General features: G+C 50.2%; 1 protein-coding gene across 1 annotated transcript in view; it reads right to left on the bottom strand.

Annotated features, from left to right (window-relative positions):
* The window catches only part of bmpr2b (bone morphogenetic protein receptor, type II b (serine/threonine kinase)), a 277954-nt gene extending 265880 nt beyond the window's left edge, over positions 1-12074 (bottom strand). Inside the window, exon 1 of the mRNA XM_078228877.1 lies at positions 10595-12074. Within this exon, the coding sequence (XP_078085003.1) occupies positions 10595-10658 (64 nt within the window). The 5' untranslated portion in view covers positions 10659-12074. The remainder of the gene's footprint in view (positions 1-10594) is intronic.
* Between the last annotated feature and the right edge of the window lie 1545 nt (positions 12075-13619).

The following is a 13619-nucleotide window of genomic DNA, read 5'->3' as shown; positions in this document are numbered from 1 at the left end:
CTCACCTGAAGAAGGGGCTCAGAGCCTCGAAAGCTTGTGTGGCTTTTGCTACCAAATAAACCTGTTGGACTTTAACCTGGTGTTGTTAAACTTCTTACTGTGTTTACCCCAGTCCAACGCCGGCATCTCCACATCATGACAGCCATTATGGAGACATGGCTACTGGATGACATAGATTGGGACCTGAATATTGAAGGGTATGTGACATTTAAGGACAAGAGGTTGCAAACCGGAATCCACTTCACCCACACCAGTCTTTAAGCCACACATTCAGATCTCTAATCTTATTGTCCTATGCCATTTTACACATGGCTCAGATAATAATCCAGAAATTACTTTTGAGTTTCTGCTTTTTAATTTGGTGCCTGGCTCCTCATACTGATTATGCAGAACCTCCTTCCTCATCCCGCCTATGACTTTGGTACCTACATGGACCAGGACTCCTGGATCCTCCCCTTCCATTTCCTGAATTTCCTTTCCAGCCTGGAGAAGATACCCCAACCCTGGCAACCAGGCAGGCCACACGGCCATCTGGAAGCTTGCTTCTTGCTCCACAGAACGGTGTCAATCCCCCTCTCTCTGCCGTCCCCTACTACCACTACATTCTTATGTGCTCCACCCATTTGAATGGCGTCCAGTACCACAGTACCATGGTCAGTCAGCTCATCCACTATGCATCCCATACTCTCATCCAAACAAGCTGAAAGGGCCTCAAACTGTTGGACAATTGCAGAGGCTGACACTCTGGGTCCCCTTACCTGCCTCAGCTGCAGTCACACCCTCCTGTCCCTGACTACTTTCCAGTTTAGAAGATTCTATCCCAAAGGCTGTGACCGCCTCCTGAAACAAAGCATCCAGGTACCTCTCACCCTCTCTGACATGTTGCAGTGTCTGCAGCTCAGCCTCCATCTTAATGACTGAGCCTAATCTCCTCAAGCCACAGACACTTACTGCAAATGTGCTTGCCCTGGATGACACCAGTATCTACGAGTTCCCACATGCTGCAGCCTTGACACATGACCAGTCCTGCCATACTCATGAGCTTTAATTAATTACTTAATTATTTTATTCAGCAATTTATTTCCCTTTAGATATTTATCAATCATATCACAAACTCCATCACTATTTTAAACCTTCAGAAAATAGACCTTGACCGTTTACCCAATATTCACCAGATACTCATCAACAGTTCACTTCCCCCCTCCCCATGTAGTAGAGCAGAAACCAAATCCTATCGGGTGAAAAAGTTAGAAAATTTCCTCTTCTCACCAAACTTCCATTGTGTTTGAAGTTGCTCTGGAATTTCCTCCTAATATCACTCCCCTCTCTGCTCTCTTCCTACAAAATGTTCTTTAAAACCTATCTCTGACCAAGCTTTTGGTCAACTACCTCATTATTTCCTTATGTGGCTTTGGTATCAAATTTTGCTTGATAATGCTCCTGTGAAATGCCTTGGAATGTTACTTAAATGGTGTACAGATACAAAATGTTGTTGTTGAAACATGCACCTGTGTGTAGTCAGTGAGTCTCAAAGCAAAAAATGAGGGCGAAATTCCTCCTGCACCTAATAGAGTCACAACAGATTTGGATTTCTGTTATTTTAGACATGCACCACTCCCTCCACTATGTCCCACTCACACAGTACAACAGGTTCCAGGTACCTTCAGGATATATTACTGTCCAGTGAATGTTATAAAACCACACTATAATCAGCTGATTTGCCACCTATCAAATTATTATTTTTTTTGTGAACAAAGTAATGCTATGTGCAATCCCAGGTCAAGGACATGTTTACGGGACTGTCAGTTCACACACAGATGCTCCTTCTGCGGTGTAAAAGATAAGAAATACTTCATTCATGCCCTCAAAGGAACTGGAAGAGTGTAGCCTCCTTTAATCCAGCATTACCACCAAAGTACTTGTCACGCAACATCTGTCACCTGCATCCAGCCAACTATTCTGGTATCCAATTGCATACTGCAATGGATTTGCATCAACACTGAGGACTTTCAACAATGCTGTCACGTCTGCGATTGTCAATTAACTCAATAGTTAACAAACAGCCTAAGGCGCATTCAACAATTGCAGTCTCTTTTTCACCATAGCCTGGATCGATATTGTAACTGCCATATTAATAGACAATAGATATAGCAAAAAAATGCTGCCTTGACTAAGCTGCCGGTTCAGCTCGCGGACAATGCCATCCATGACCTTAGAACAGTCGTGCTCGGACCCGATGTCACACATGGTCTTGAGGAAGCACAACTGCGCAGTGGGATCCCATCTGAGCGGACCCAGACAGAATCTCACATTGGCCCAGTGCTTCATGGAAGAGAATATTCGATATTCAGATGTTCATGGCCAATGAAACCAAGTCTATCCATCAAAATGGGTACTTGCAGGCAGGTTACAAAAAACAAACAGCAGCGCAAACCATGGTCATTTGTTCAGAAGTACAAAGCCAATTATAACGCACATGCCACTATTCTTACCTAACTCCACAGACCACTGTACCATCCTGGTCTGTCTCAGATCATACATACCAGGTACCCCACTGAGTGACAAGAAAGTTTAATTCATCTATTTGGCCATCAGATTCAATGGCCCAGGTATTAAGTGGTGCCCCTTGTTGAGGCTGGAACAGTACACAATTAAAGAACCTAGCTTACAGAAAAATAAACCTCAGGAATTCTCTCCCACAAAAACAAGTCACAAGACAATTATTTCACATGTCCCACAATCAATCTCTTTCCTTCTCACTCCCACCCAACATGTCTCTCTCTCTCTCCCTCCCCTCAGTGTCTCTCTCTGTCCCTACACCCCCACACCTCTGCCTCCTTCTCCCGGTCCCCGTCCCTCTGCCTCCTTCCCGCACTCCCCACCCCTCCACCTCCTTTCCCTGCTCCCCACCCCTCCGCCTCCTTCCCCCACTCCCCCCGACCTCCGCCTCGCCTCCCCATTTCTCTCCCTTTCTTCCCCCTCACCCCATTTCTTCCCCTCTCCTTCCCCCTCCCCCCATTTCTCCCCAGATCCTTCCCCCCCTCCCCATTTCTTCCCCTCTCCTTCTCCCTCTTCTTCCCCCCTCCACCCAATTCTCCCTCTTTTCTCCCCCTCGCTCCTATTTCTGCCCTTCTCATTCCTCCTCCCTCGCCCCTCCCCCCTCCCATTTCCCCTTCCCTCCAACACCTCACCCTCCTCCCATTTCCCCTCCCTCACCTTGCCCCCTGCCTCCTTCCCTCACCCCTCCTTCTCCTTCTCCCCACTCCTCTTCCTCCTTCCCCTTCTCCCCACTCCTCCTCCCCCTCCTCATCCGCCACCCTCCCCTTCTGTCCCCACTTCTGCCTCACCCTCTCCACTTTCCTACCGCCTCCTCACCCTTCTCCCCTCCCTGTCCCCCCTTCCCTCCCCTTGCGCCCTCCCCCACAACATCCCTATCCATCCCCCAACCCGTCCCCTCCATCTCCTTCCCCGCCCCTCCCCTTTCCACCTCCTTGCACACGCCCTCCCCTTTCCCCCACCCCCTCCTTCCACCTTCACCTATCCACTCCCCTTCTATCCTCCCCTTCCCTGCCCTCGTGCTCTAAACCCCCGCGTCTCCCCTTCCCCCATTCCCCCTGCCTGCAAACCACCTCTTGCCCCCCACTCCCTCCCCTCCTCCTTCTCTCCCCTCCTTCCCATTCTGCCCCCTCTCCTTCCCCCTCGCTCCTATTTCTGCCCTCTCTTTCCTCCTCCCTCACCCCTCCCCTCTCATTTCCCCTTCCCTCCATCACACCTCCACCCTCCCATTTCCCCCTCCCTCCATCACCTCACCCTCCTCCCATTACCCCTCCCTCACCTCCCCCTCCCATTTCCCTGTCCATTTGCCCCCCTCACCCATCCCATTACCCCCCTCCCTCACCCCTCCCACACCCATTTCCCCCTTCCCTCCCCCTCCCATTTCCCTATCCCTCACCCCTCCCCTCTCATTTCCCCCATCCCTCCCTCGCCTCCCCATTTCTCTCCCTTTCTTCCCCCTTACCCTATTTCTTCCCCTCCCCTCATTTCTCCCCAGATCCTTCCCCCCTCCCCATTTCTTTCCCTCTCCTCTTCTTCCCCCGTCCACCCAATTCTCCCTCTTTCCTTCCCCCTCCTCCCTCATTTCTCCCCCTCCTTTCCCCTCCTCCACTCTTTCACCCATTCCTCCCCTAATCCTTCCCCCTCCCCCCATTTCTCCCCTGATCCTTTCCTCGCTCCCATTTCTCCCCTCAAACTTCCCCCTCCCCCATTACTCCTCCACTTCTTCCCTGATCCTTCCCATCTCTCCCCTGATCCTTCCCCCCATCTCTCCCCTGATCCTTCCCCCCATCTCTCCCCTGATCCTTCCCCCCATCTCTCCCCTGATCCTTCCCCCCATCTCTCCCCTGATCCTTCCCCCCATCTCTCCCCTGATCCTTCCCCCCATCTCTCCCCTGATCCTTCCCCCCATCTCTCCCCGATCCTTCCCCCCGTCTCTCCCCTGATCCTTCCCCCCGTCTCTCCCCTGATCCTTCCCCCCGTCTCTCCCCTGATCCTTCCCCCCCCCCATTTCACCCCATCTCATTCCCGATTCACCCATTTCTCCCCTATCCTTCCCCCCTCCCCCACTCCCCCTCCACCCAATTCTCCCCCTTTCCTTCCCCCTCCCCCACTCTTTCCACCCCATTTCACCCCGTCTCCCTCCCCATATTTCTCCCCTGATCCTTCCCCCTCCCCATTTCTCCCCTGATCCTTCCCCCTCCACCCATTTCTCCCCTCATCCTCCCCCCATTTAGAACATAGAACATAACTGCGCAGTACAGGCACTTCGGCCCTCGACGTTGCCCCAACCTGTGAAACCAGTCTAAAGCCCATCTAACCTACAGTATTCCAATATCATCCATATGTTTATTCAATGACCATTTAAATGTCCTTAATGTTGGCGAGTCCACTAGTGTTGCAGGCAGGGCATTCCACGTCCTTACTACTCTCTGAGTAAAGAACTCACCTCTAACATCTGTCCTATATCCATCACCCCTCAATTTAAAGCTATGTCCCCTTGTGCTAGCCATCACCATCCGAGGAAAAAGGCTCTCACTGTCCACCCTATCTAATCCTCTGATCATCTTATATGCCTCTATTAAGTCACCTCTTAACCTTCTTCTCTCTAACGAAAACAGCCTCAAGTCCCTCAGCCTTTCCCCATAAGACCTTCCCACCATACCAGGCAACATCCTGGTAAACCTCCTCTGCACCCTTTCCAATGCTTCCACATCCTTCCTATAATGCGGCGACCAGAACTACGCAATACTCCAAATGCGGCCGCACCAGAGTTTTGTACAGCTGCAACATGACCTCTTGGCTCCGAAACTCAATCCCTTTACCAATAAAAGCTAACACACTGTATGCCTTCTTAACAACCCGATCAACCTGGGTGCCAACTTTCAGGGATCTATGCACATGGACACCCAGATCTCTGCTCATCCACACTACCAAGTATCTTACCATTAGCCCGGTACTCTGTATTCCTGTTACTCCTTCCAAAGTGAATCACCTCACACTTTTCCGCATTAAACTCCATTTGCCACCTCTCAGCCCAGCTCTGCAGCTTATCTACGTCCCTCTGTAACCTGCAACATCCTTCCGCACTGTCCACAACTCCTCCGACTTTAGTGTCATCTGCAAATTTACTAACCCATCCTTCTACGCCCTCATCCAGGTCATTTATAAAAATGACAAACAGCAGTGGCCCCAAAACAGATCCTTGTGGTACACCACTAAGTAACTGAACTCCAGGATGAACATTTCCCATCAACCATCACCCTCTGTCTTCTTACAGCTAGCCAATTTCTGATCCAAACCGCTAAATCACCCTCAATCCCATGCCTCCGTATCTTCTGCAATAGCTTACCATGGGGAACCTTATCAAATGCTTTACAGAAATCCATATACACCACATCAACTGCTTTACCCTTATCCACCTCTTTGGTCACCTTCTCAAAGAACTCAATAAGGTTTGTGAGGCACGACCTACCCTTCACAAAACCGTGTTGACTATCCCTAATCAAATTATTCCTTTCTAGATGATTATAAATCCTATCTCTTATAATCCTTTCCAAAACTTTGCCCACAACAGAAGTAAGGCTTACTGGTCTATAATTACCAGGATTGTCTCTACTCCCTTTCTTGAACAAGGAGACAACATTTGCTATCCTCCAGTCGTCTGGCACTATTCCTGTAGGCAATGACGACATAAAGATCAAAGCCAAACGCTCTGCAATCTCCTCCTTAGCCTCCCAGAGAATCCTAGGATAAATCCATCCGGCCCCGGGGACTTATCTATTTTCACACTTTCCAGAATTGCTAACACCTCCTCCTTATGAACCTCAATCCCGTCTAGTCTAATAGCCTGTATCTCAGTGTTCTCCTCGACAACATTGTCTTTTTCCTGAGTGAATACTGACGAAAAATATTCATTTAGCGTCTCTCCTATCTCTTCAGACTCCACGCACAATTTCCCAGTACTGTCCTTGACTGGCCCTAATCTTACCCGAGTCATTCTTTTATTCCTGACATACCTATAGAAAGCTTTAGGGTTTTCCTTGATCCTACCTGACAAAGACTTCTCATGTCCCCTCCTGGCTCTTCTTAGCTCTCTCTTTAAGTCCTTCCTGGCTAACTTGTAACTCTCAAGCGCCCTGAGCCTTCACGTCTCATCTGTACATAAGTCTCCTTCTTCCTCTTCACTAGAGATTCAACTTCTTTAGTAAACCACGGTTCCCTCGCTCGACCACTTCCTCCCTGCCTGACAGGTACATACTTATCAAGGACACGCAGTAGCAGTTCCTTGAACAAGCTCCACATTTCAATTGTGCCCATCCCCTGCAGATTCCTTTCCCATCCTATGCATCCTAAATCACGCCTAATCGCATCAAAATTTCCTTTCCCCCAGCTATAACTCTTGCCCTGCAGTATATACCTATCCCTTTCCATCGCTAAAGTAAACATAACCGAATTATGGTCACTATTACCAAAGTGTTCACCTTTGGTTTTCTCCCCCCATCCTTCTCCCATTTCTCCCTTCATCCTTCACCCCCGATGCTTGCCGCTCCTCCTATTTCTCCCCTGATCCTTCCCCCTCCCCCCATTTCTCCCCTGATCCTTCCCCCTCCCCCCATTTCTCCCCTGATCCTTCCCCCTCCCCCCATTTCTCCCCTGATCCTTCCCCCTCCCCCCATTTCTCCCCTGATCCTTCCCCCTCCCCCCTTTTAGAACATAGAACAGTACAGCACAGAACAGGCCCTTCGGCCCACGATGTTGTGCCGAGCTTTATCTGAAACCAAGATCAAGCTATCCCACTCCCTATCATCCTGGTGTGCTCCATGTGCCTATCCAGTAACCGCTTAAATGTTCCTAAAGTGTCTGACTCCACTATCAGTGCAGGCAGTCCATTCCACACCCCAACCACTCTCTGCGTAAAGAACCTACCTCTGATATCCTTCCTGTATCTCCCACCACGAACCCTATAGTTATGCCCCCTTGTAATAGCTCCATCCACCCGAGGAAATAGTCTTTGGACGTTCACTCTATCTATCCCCTTCATCATTTTATAAACCTCTATTAAGTCTCCCCTCAGCCTCCTCCGCTCCAGAGAGAACAGCCCTAGCTCCCTCAATCTTTCCTCATAAGACCTACCCTCCAAACCAGGCAGCATCCTGGTAAATCTCTGCACTCTTTCCAGCGCTTCCACATCCTTCTTATAGTGAGGTGACCAGAACTGCACACAGTATTCCAAATGTGGTCTCACCATGGTCCTGTACAGTTGCAGCATAACCCCACGGCTCTTAAACTCCAACCCCCTGTTAATAAAAGCTAACACACTATAGGCCTTCTTCACAGCTCTATCCACTTGACTGGCAACCTTTAGAGATCTGTGGATATGGACCCCAAGATCTCTCTGCTCCTCCACAGTCTTCAGAACCCTACCTTTGACCCTGTAATCCACATTTAAATTAGTCCTACCAAAATGAATCACCTCACATTTATCAGGGTTAAACTCCATTTGCCATTTTTCAGCCCAGCTTTGCATCCTATCTATGTCTCTTTGCAGCCTACAACAGCCCTCCACCTCATCCACTACTCCGCCAATCTTGGTGTCATCAGCAAATTTACTGATCCACCCTTCAGCCCCCTCCTCTAAGTCATTAATAAAAATCATAAAGAGCAGAGGACCAAGCACTGATCCCTGCGGCACTCCGCTAGCAACCTGCCTCCAATCCGAAAATTTTCCATTCACCACCACCCTCTGTCTTCGATCAGACAGCCAGTTACCTATCCAATCGGCCAACTTTCCCTCTATCCCACACCTCCTCACTTTCATCATAAGCCGACCATGGGGGACCTTATCAAACGCCTTACTAAAATCCATGTATATGACATCAACTGCCCTACCTTCATCAACACACTTAGTTACCTCCTCAAAAAATTCTATCAAATTTGTGAGGCACGACTTGCCCTTCACAAATCCATGCTGACTATCCCGGATTAATCCGCATCTTTCTAAATGGTCGTAAATCCCATCTCTAAGGACCTTTTCCATCAATTTACCAACCACCGAAGTAAGACTAACCGGTCTATAATTACCAGGGTCATTTCTATTCCCTTTCTTAAACAGAGGAACAACATTCGCCATTCTCCAGTCCTCTGGCACCAGCCCCGTGGACAGCAAGGACCAAAGATCAAAGCCAAAGGCTCTGCAATCTCATCCCTTGCCTCCCAAAGAATCCGAGGATACATTTCATCAGGCCCTGGGGACTTATCGACCTTCAGTTTATTCAAAACTGCCAGGACATCCTCCCTCCGAACATCTATTTCCTCCAGCCTATTAGCCTGTAACACCTTCTCTTCCTCAAAAACATGGCCCCTCTCCTTCGTGAACACTGAAGAAAAGTATTCATTCATCACCTCGCCTATCTCTACTGACTCCATACACAAGTTCCCACTACTGTCCTTGACCGGCCCTAACCTCACCCTGGTCATTCTTTTATTCCTCACATAAGAGTAAAAAGCCTTGGGGTTTTCCTTGATCCGACCCGCCAAGGACTTCTCGTGTCCCCTCCTTGCTCTCCTAAGCCCCTTTTTCAGCTCATTCTTTGCTAACTTGTAACCCTCAATCGAGCCATCTGAACCTTGTTTCCTCATCCCTACATAAGCTTCCCTCCTCCTTTTCATAAGACATTCCACCTCTTTCGTGAACCATGGTTCCCTCACTCGGCCATTTTCTCCCTGCCTGACAGGGACATACCTATCAAGGACACCCAGTATTTGTTCCTTGAAAAAGTTCCACTTTTCATTAGTTCCTTTCCCTGACAGTTTCTGTTCCCAACTTATGCCCCCTAATTCTTGCCTAATCGCATCATAATTACCTCCCCCCAATTGTAAACCTTGCCCTGCCGTACGGCCCTATCCCTCTCCATTGCAATAACAGATCCCCTGATCCTTCCCCCTCCCCGCTTTTCTCCCCTGATCCTCCCCCCTCTCCCATTTCTCCCCTGATCCTTCCCCCTCTCCCATTTCTCCCCTGATTCTTCACCCTCCCCCATTTCTCCCCTGATCCTTCCCCTCCCCCATTTCTCCCGATTCTTCCCCTCCCCCATTTTCCCCCTCCCCCACTTCTTCCTGGATCTTTCCCCTTCCCCCACCCCATTTCTCCCCTGCTCCTTCCCCTCTTCCCATTAATCCCCTCCCCCATTTCTTCCCTTATCCTTCCCCCTCCCCCATTTCTCCCCTGATCCTTCCCTTCTCCCATTTCTCCCCTGATCCTTCCCCCGCTATTTCTCCCCTGATCCTTCCCCTCCCCCATTTCTCCCCTGATCCTTCCCCTCCCCCATTTCTCCCCTGATCCTTTCCCCGCTATTTCTCCCCTGATCCTTCCCCTCCCCCATTTCTCCCCTGATCCTTCCCCTCCCCCATTTCTCCCCTGATCCTTCCCCCTCCCCCATTTCTCCCCTGATCCTTCCCCCTCCCCCATTTCTCCCCTGATCCTTCCCCCTCCCCCATTTCTCCCCTGATCCTTCCCCCTCCCCCATTTCTCCCCTGATCCTTCCCTTCTCCCATTTCTCCGCTGATCCTTCCCCCCATTTCTCCCCTGATCCTTCCCCCCTATTTCTCCCCTGATCCTTCCCCTCCCCCATTTCTCCCCTGATCCTCCCCGCCCCCATTTCTCCCCTGATCCTTCCCCTCCCCCATTTCTCCCCTGATCCTGCCCCCCTATTTCTCCCGATCCTTCCCCTCCCCCATTTCTCCCCTGATCCTTCCCCCCCCATTTCTCCCCTGATCCTTCCCCCCCCATTTCTCCCCTGATCCTTCCCCCCCCCCATTTCTCCCCTGATCCTCCCCCCCCCATTCTCCCCCCCATTTCTCCCCTCATCCTCCCCCCATTTCTCCCCTGATCCCCCCCCCCCCATCCCATTATTTCTCCCCTCTCCTTCCCCCAGACGCAGTATGACTGAGTGACACCGGTGCAGTCTCTATAAATCCCGTCCCCAACCCACCCCCCGGGCCGGCGCCGGGGCCCGGGAATAGATTTCCAATCACTTACCGGCTCCGGCACACAGCCGGGCGGCCTGGATGCCGAGGAAGAGGAGGAAGAGGGAAGCGGCCATGTCGGGGGCTCAGGGAGTGGCGGTGCTGCGGGGGCCCCGGGCTCACTGAGAGGCGGCGGCGGCGGCGGCGACGACGACGGCTCGCGGGCTCATCCCGCGCGGACTCGGGGGCCGGTTTGAAGCCGCTGCCCGGCTCGCGCCGCCGCCGCGAGATCCAACGGCCGCTTTGTCCGCGGGAGGAGGAGGAGGAGAGAAACGGCGACGGCGAAGCGCTCCCCACCACAAATCGCGGCTCCTCGGTTAGATGTCTTAATTATTATTTTCCCTTCTATTCTTCGACTGTTGTTTTAAAATCCAGGGGAAAGCAAGCCGCCAACCGGGGGGGGGGTGAGGTGGTGGTGGAGGAGGGGTGAAAAATCTCCAACAACAACCCTCCTGATCGCCAGGCAAACTTCACAGGGAAAAAATAATCATTCCCATTCGTTTTAATGATAAATCCGCCACAAACTTTAATTCAGCTGTATGGGAGGGAGGGATTTAAAATTAAAAAAATAACTTGACAAGAGAGAAAGGGAAGAGGAGAAAAAAAAATTTTTTTCAAAACTCCGACAATTTCCTTTACCCGACGACGATTTTTTTGACGGAATATTTTCTCCCACTTTTAATTCCTCGCTTTGAAGAGATTTCCACTTCGATCGCTTGTAGTTTTTCTCCCCCCCTCAGAGTGGAACGAGTTCGATCGAATTTACTTTATTTCCTTTTAAATGATTTTCTTCTCAGTGCAAGTCCTTTTTCCTTTCAAATCGCTCTCAGGAGCTCCACTACCAATTCTCCATCCTGTCGGGGCTCATTTATGTCTATTTATTTCTTCCTTTCGCCTTCCCCTTTCAACCTAATTCTCCATTTTTCACCTTTGCAGCTCCAGGAAAAGTAAAAATTGGAAAAAAAAATCCTCCACCTCTTCCCTTCCCCCACCTCGACCGAGGGTTTATTCCCCCCAGCGGTTCATCATGTCCTCCTCCTATTCCCCCCTCCACTCCCCCTCTTGCCTTCTCCTGATGTGAGGGGTAGGTGAAGGGGTAAATGTCTGCACCACCCAGCCCGGGTTCTCACTCACACACACACACACAGCAGCCAAGCTCAACCCTTGCTGCCAACTTCCGAAAGAACCTCTTCTTCCAGTCGCCTTTGGTCTCTTTATGTCCGGTTGCACAAAAGTTGTTTTCTCCGCTCGCTCCTATATAAATAAACCTGTACCGAAGAATCCAGCAGACTGCAAAGATTTTAAGGGGCTAAGAGTTTCCCCCACTAAGTAGGAGCTCTTTACTTTTCTTTTTCCCCCCCGTGTGTCTGTGCCCAACCCCGCCGTATTTGGATAGTGAAGATTGGTGGTGACGGGCGGGGGTGGGGGGGGAACCACTAGGCTGGATTGAAGGATATAGCAGTGATCATGAACATGGAGCAGCAGACGAACCCAGCCAGACGCACACAACACAGTAAAGAAAATGGGAAACGCCCGCCAGACACACCATGGTCACACACTGAGCCAGAGGCTCTGTCTGAATCTGAACAGCTCCCTCTATAGCACAGGCTCTCCGTTTAAAGGGCCAACTCAGATTAACCCCCAAAGGTCTGAAGTGAGAACAGACAAAAGGTGAATTCTGGTTTCCCTCCTGTACGCCTACAACTTGCATCTACATTACGCCTTTTGTGGAACAATTTCTCAAGGCATAAGGAACAAATGAATATTGAGCCAAAGGACAATTAGCAGTGACTGATTACTGAGGGAATCTGATCAATTACAGATAAGAACATCCTTAATCACTTCCTTGCATCACCCACATCCCCACTTCATTGCGCCAAACTTTTGTATCAGTTCTTGGGGGAAAAAAAGCCCCAATTCACTTTGCAACTGCACTTTCAAAATCCCAACTATCTAGCCTTTGACCCTCCATTCGCAATTGATTTACTCAATTGCAACCTGGCCTCTACCTTTGATGTCCTGGGCCACAATAAAACCACCACTTCACCTGCCCCCCGCCCCCCCCCCCCCCCCGGCCACGCCATGTCTACTTCCTTACAGTAAGAAGTCTCACAACACCAGGTTAAAGTCCAACAGGTTTATTTGGCAGCACTAGCTTTAGGAATCTCAAGCTCCTTCATCAGGTGAGTGAGGACTTGTGTTCACAAACAGGGCATATAAAGACACAAACTCAATTTACAAGATAATGGTTGGAATGCGAGTCTTTACAGGTAATCAAGTATTAAAGGTACAGACAATGTGAGTGGAGAGAGGGCCAAGCACAGGTTAAAGAGGTGTGTATTGTCTCCAGCCAGGACAGTTAGTGAGATTTTGCAAGCCCAGGCAAGTCGTGGGGGTTACAGACAGTATGACATGAACTCAAGATCCCGGTTGAGGTCGTCTTCATGTGTGCGGAACTTGGCTATCAGCTTCTGCTCAGCGATACTGTGTTGTATGTCGTGAAGGCTGCCTTGGAGAACGCTTACCTGAAGATCAGAGACTGAATGTCCGTGACTGCTGAAGTGTTCCCCGATTGCAAGGGAACACTCCTGCCTGGTGATTGTTGAGTGGTGTTCATTCATTCATTGTCGTAGCGTCTGCATGGTCTCCCCAATGTACCATGCCTCGGGACATCCTTTCCTGCAGCGTATCAGGTAGACAACGTTGGCCGAGTCGCAAGAGTATTACCGTGTACCTGGCCGTGAGATTATGGTATCCATGTCGATGATCCGGCACATCTTGCAGAGGTTGCTGTGGCAGGGTTGTGTGGGGTCGTGGTCACTGTTCTCCTGAAGGCTGGGTAGTTTGCTGCGGATAATGATCTGTTTGAGGTTGTGTGGTTGTTTGAAGGCAAGAAGTGGGGGTGTGGGGATGGCCTTGGCGAGATGTTCGTCTTCATCGATGACATGTTGAAGGCTCCGGAGAAGATGTCGTAGCTTTTCCGCTTCAGGGAAGTACTGGACAACGAAGGGTACTCTGTCCGCCGTGTTCCGTGTTTG

Source organism: Mustelus asterias, chromosome 14, assembly GCF_964213995.1.
Source record: "Mustelus asterias chromosome 14, sMusAst1.hap1.1, whole genome shotgun sequence".
NCBI lineage: Eukaryota > Metazoa > Chordata > Chondrichthyes > Carcharhiniformes > Triakidae > Mustelus > Mustelus asterias.
The sequence above is the reverse complement of the archived record's forward strand: the minus strand, read 5'-3'. Positions and strand labels throughout refer to the sequence as shown.